We start from the raw sequence: 5,723 nt of genomic DNA on the forward strand, positions 1-5,723 counted from the left end.
CTCCGCCTGCTCTTGGCCCTAGGACCCCGGGCAGTGCCCCCAGGCTATCCACTCGCTGAGGCCGGGAATGTCCCGCAGCTTGTCTGGGAGGCTCTGGAAATAGCTCCTCTCCCCGAACCACAGACCTCTTATCTTATTTTTCATCTCTGCAAGCCTTCTCAACATGGGTGGATTGTCGGGGCCGAGCTTAGATTTGTACCGGATCTTGGATGGTTTAGAATAGACTGTAACCTCAGAGTTCACGTCAACCTGTCATTCCTCGCTTGACATCAATCAGTGCTCTTGCGGGGAGGGGGCGGGGGGGGGGGGATGGGGTATGTGTGTGTGAGAGAGACTTGGGAGTTGTCCTGTTTACAGCATCTCTGAAGTTTTCAAGACCGAGAAGAGCCCAACATCAAGGGGTGATTGGGAATCATGCGAATAAATTGGCTGATTTGTGGCAACTTTGAAATTCTCCAAATCTTGTCTTCCCTGCAACCTTTTCTAACTTTGGGCTGTTTTGAGTGTTTTTGTTTTGGGGGTTTGTGTGTGTGTGTGTGGGGGGGGGGGAGAGCAGATTAACACTACAAATCAATTTTGCAAACTTTTACGAATTAAAAACATAAATGGAATTTGTGATACCTGAATTTTTTCCCTTCTATCCATATGATGAGGATGAGACTTTTTTTTTCTTAGCCTGATTTTGGCCATGTAAAGGAAGGATTGATGACAAGTTGATGACATTGTGTTACAACACTGACATTCTCTAGGTTTCCCTTTCAAAGCAAATCCCTATGGAAGTATGTAATTTCAATAAGTAAAACAGCCATCCAACATAAGTATTTATGAGTGACTTAATTGTGGAGCACTTAGTGTGAGCTGTAAATAAATAGTTATGACCTGTTCTCTATTAAAGAGCTGCCATAAGTCACCACTTGATTAAATTGCCAAATGAATGCTTATAAACAATGCTGTTGGAATTCAGAGGTGGAGGCAGTCTTTTCAAAATAGGATGAGCAGCAAAGGTTAGTTGAAGAAGGTGGGACCGCCTTCTTTATCATGAAGAATGGGTAGAATTTGGATTGGGGTGGTAATGGTCAGGTGTTTCTGTAGGAGGAGGAATTTAAGAAAAAGTATAAAGGCCAGAGCTTAAGGTTTATTCAAAAGAATGAGAAAACCAGTTCGATTGGGAGAAGGATTTGAGCTAGGAAAGGAAAAGGAAGATATAGATGTCAAAGATATTTTTAAAAGCACAAAACAGGATTGATGAGTGCAAAGAAACTGGTTGTAGGATGAACAGAAGAGTAAAGGATTTGAGATGAAGATGGAAAATAGAATAGTTCAGACATACCACTTTAGAGGTGATGGTGGTATATTTAAGTTAGAGTGCCCAACTGAGAGGTGGGAATGTGGCTTTGGAACCTACCTGGGATGGGAAGCATACTTTAGATGTCATCTGGCAAGCTATGAAAGTAGGAGAGATTGCAAAAGTGAGGAATACAGGGAAAGAACATCTAGACCAGGGGTCCTCAAACTTTTTAAACAGGGGGCCAGTTCACTGTCCCTCAGACCGTTGGAGGGCCAGACTATAGTTTAAAAAAAAACTATGAACAAATTCCTGTGCACACTGCACATATCTTATTTTGAAGTAAAAAACCAAAACGGGAACAAATACAATATTTGTATTTGCATGTGACCCGCGGGCCGTAGTTTGAGGACCCCTGATCTAGACTGTGAATACATTTCCTAGATCTGTAAAACATTTTATTTTCAACTGTTCTTTTTTTTTTTTTTAGTGACATCTATTGCTTAAAATTCTCCCTCTCTAATTTTTATGTTAACTCTTGTGACTTTTTACTTTTTTTTATTCTATCCCAGAAAATAATGAAAACCTTTATTATATGTGAGGAATGTAATAATAATTTGAGCTATAAGTCAAACTTTAAAGAAAAAATATATTTTTTTATTGATTTCAGAGAGGAAGGGAGAGGGAGAGAAAGATAGAAACATCAGTGATGAAAGAATCATCGATCAGCTGCCTCCTGCACGCCACCCAATGGGGATCAAGCCCGAAACCCAGGCATATGCCTCTACTGGGAATTGAACCGGTGACCTCTTGTTTTCTGGGTCGATGCTCAACCACTGAACCACACCCGGCTGGGCATAAGTCAAACTTTTTTAAGTGCAAAGAAATTGTAAAAATAAATTTTGCAGTTTTACTACTTGTAAAAACATATCTTTTCTACTATTGGCTTACATGTTCAACTTGCACAGTTTTATTCTTCTTAAACCTTGATACTGAGCAGGTCCTAAGGCTACAGGAAAACCTCTACTATGCAGAGATATTGGGGACTGAGTCATCCTGAGGGACCAAGTTTTGAAGAGCTGAGTAGTAAGCTATTAGAAGCCAGACATAATTTAAATGGTTAGAAAAGTTTTTAAAAAAAGAATCATATACTTCCTTGCTATGTGAAAATAACAGTACATAATTTAGCTCTTGCTCATAGTTTGACTTTCATTTGATGAATATCAATATGCAGATCATTTTATACAGACTGATGGTTACCAGAGGGAATGTGGGGAATTGGGTAAAAAAGGTGAAGGGAGTAAGAAGTACAAATTGGTAGTTACAGAATTTTCATGGGGATGTAAAGTAAGGCATAGGGAACATATTCAATAATATTGTAGTAACTATGTATGGTGCCAGGTGGGTATTGGAAATATTAGGGGAACACTTTGTAAAGTATATGCTGTACACTGTGCTGTATACCTGAAACTAATAGAACATTGAAGGTTAAAAAAATGATGTAGATTAATTTTACACTTCAGTTATTTTGATGTGTTGATTATATATGATGTAAATATAGAAAATATGGAATATAGGACAGACCTGGTAGTTAAGTGTCTTTCTTAAAATGTTTGCTTGTTTTTCTCCTCATTTCCCTCCTTCTCACCGACTGACAGTAATTTGGGGAGAGGGAACACTGGGAGTATAAGAATAGTAGATGAACCCTGATGGGGTAGCTCAGTTGGTTAGAGTGTCGTCCTGATATGCCAAGGTTTCTGGTTTGATCCCTGGTCAGGGTACATACAAGAATCAATCAATGAATACAGAATAAGTGGAGCAACAAATCGATGTTGCTCTGTCTTTCCCTTCTTCTCTTTCTCTCTTTTATTTTTCAATAAGAAAAATAAAGGAGATAAAGATATCCTGTGGTTAACAAAATGAGATTAGTTTTCTTTTTCATATGATTGGCAAATCAGCCATATGAGCAGTTCTAGAAGAATTCCAAAAGTGTTTTTGAGCAATATTAACCTTTAAAGGATGTAATCATTTTGGTGCTTAAGTTCTGGTGGGTTGGTGGAAAACAAACCAAAAGTAGGTTATTTACTTTATAGTCATAGCTTAATGTCAGCTCTTTAAAATGATTTAAAAATGAATAAGAAAAGAAGGCCTAGAGACTGCTACAGTTTTAACTCCCATCTGTATTGTAGGTTAAAACCTATAGTAGAAATTATTTTGGACAAATGTTGTTTTTGTTTTTCTCTTAAGGCTTAATAGAGGCCTTGCATATCTAACTTCATATTAAAGTTTTTTTTCTTTTTTAACCATTTGAATTAACATTTAGATATATTTGGAGCATAAAACTAATATTATTAAATTACATTAATTAATTGATTTTTGAGAGTACGTTTGTTAAAACTAGGGACAGTAAAACAAGGAAGGGTTTAGAATAGAAGAGGCAACAGGAGAGAGTCTGGGCGAGGCTTCTTAGGCTCAATGAGAAGTCAGAAAAGGAGGCCTTAGGCAGGTTCAGGGGGTTAGGAGCTGCTGCTGCCTATTGCTCCCCTGGTTGCAAGCGTCATGGGGACGCTTAGAGTTTAGGAGTTTCATGCCTGTGGGAGAACGTGATGGGGAAGGGAAAGGTGTGGGCTTGCTCCGGTGGGGAGAGCGGAATGTGCCTAATTTTATTTTTGTTATTAACAGAAATGGATGATGAAGATTGTGAAAGAAGAAGAATGGAATGTTTAGATGAAATGTCCAATCTTGAAAAACAGTTTACAGATCTCAAGGATCAGTAAGTAGTGGCTTTAGAAGGTCATTGTCACCGAATCTCAACCATGTCACATGTATAGTAGCACAGGAGAAATTTTATTCACTCTGAACTGTTTTTTTCTTTGTGTGTTGTGGGACTGACTGATCTGAAAGAGGCTTCTGTTATTGTTTGCTTAAGACTTTATTAACTAAACCGAAGGTTTTGAGGCAGGTTTTTTTGGGCGGAGTAATAAGATTTCTATGTGGATGTTGGGTCTAATCTGCTTTATTCATTCCTTTGTTAAATAATTGGGTAAAGGTAGCATTTTTAAAATTTGAGTATAAGAGAGAGTATTTCCCAAAGATGGCAGAGTGAATTTTGTTTATATCTTAACGTTGGATAGTACATACATGATTTTACATGCATATTTAGTTTGCTTCTGGCAGTAACTCTGTAAGGTTGGAAGATAGTCTTATCTCCATTTTGCTTGTGAGAAAATTAATGGTCAGAGAGGTTAAGTGATTTGCCCATAGTTCATCAGAGAGTGATAAATTAAGCCAGGCTTTCTGCCTCCTAGTGATATCATATTCCTTTCACTAAGACACATTACTTTGGAGGAAATGTAGTGGAGTAGAAAGAGCACAGGCTTCACATCCAGGCTTTCTCAACCGATTAGAACAGTATAATAATAGCTTCTTTATTATTGAATGAGCAATGTATACAATTCTTAGCCATTTGCTTGGTGTGTAGTAGGTGCTTATTAGATACACCCCACTCCCCTTTATAAAACCAAACTCTTATGTAAAATTGGTAACAACGAGAATAGGCTACACTGATTTGAAAGAACAAAATAGATGATGATACAGATTTTTAAAAAACTCTTAAAGGTGAGCTTTCAGTTATGATGTTGCTGGCAACGTCATGGGGCGGGCATAGCTATGTATTAGGAATTGTAAATGAAAGAGAGAAATTTCTGAGAATATAGATACCTTCCGTGTGTGAAGACACTTTGGTATATGAATTCTTTGTAGTTTTGCTGCTTATTCTTTTTCCCCCAACCATTTCCCTAGAGAAGCCCAAAGAAGAGATGAAAACTCATTTAATATCTGGAATTGACAGGCTAAAATGGGACAGATTTGTTTACCATAGGAATCCGGCTATTTATGCAATTTCTGGTCTTAACTTTCATTGGTAGTAGAGATGAATATGTAGATAATATTCCATGCTAGTGTAACGCATTATAAGCAATTCAAAATCATCCAAAGTTTAAAATTTTGGTTTTAAAAAACATGGTATCATTTTCTTACTCTAAATATTTACATTATTAATATTAAATTAAAATGAGTTTAGATCGCCAAAGAATCCATTATTTGGGAAACATGAAGAGTTCATCCATGATCATTCTGGTAAAAAGGAAACAAATTTGTATTTTTCTATTTTAGCACAAGTAATCAATGAATGAATAATTCTCATACAATTAATTAAGATATACCTGTTAGGTTTTTAAAGTTTATTTTATAGTTATCCAAGAAATGAAAATTATTGTAAAGCTCTAGTATAATATATTACACTAGTGGCCTGGTGCACAAATTTGTGCACATTGAAAGGAAATTAATTAGAAGAAATATTTTAATATCGCTATTCGCCCTTTCTCTATAATAGAAGTGTCAACCAAATTCACGATTGACAATGACAGGTCGAAACACA

General features: G+C 36.8%; 1 protein-coding gene across 2 annotated transcripts in view; it reads left to right on the plus strand.

The window, feature by feature from the left end:
• BRMS1L (breast cancer metastasis-suppressor 1-like) overlaps positions 1-5,723 on the plus strand; it is a 39,896-nt gene that overhangs the window by 521 nt on the left and 33,652 nt on the right. For both annotated transcript variants that reach the window (XM_014538603.1, XM_005864971.2), the window contains exon 2: positions 3,968-4,058. In XM_014538603.1, the coding sequence (XP_014394089.1) occupies positions 3,968-4,058 (91 nt within the window). The remainder of the gene's footprint in view (positions 1-3,967; positions 4,059-5,723) is intronic.

This window comes from Myotis brandtii, unplaced genomic scaffold (assembly GCF_000412655.1).
Source record: "Myotis brandtii unplaced genomic scaffold, ASM41265v1 scaffold194, whole genome shotgun sequence".
In the NCBI taxonomy this organism is placed as follows: domain Eukaryota; kingdom Metazoa; phylum Chordata; class Mammalia; order Chiroptera; family Vespertilionidae; genus Myotis; species Myotis brandtii.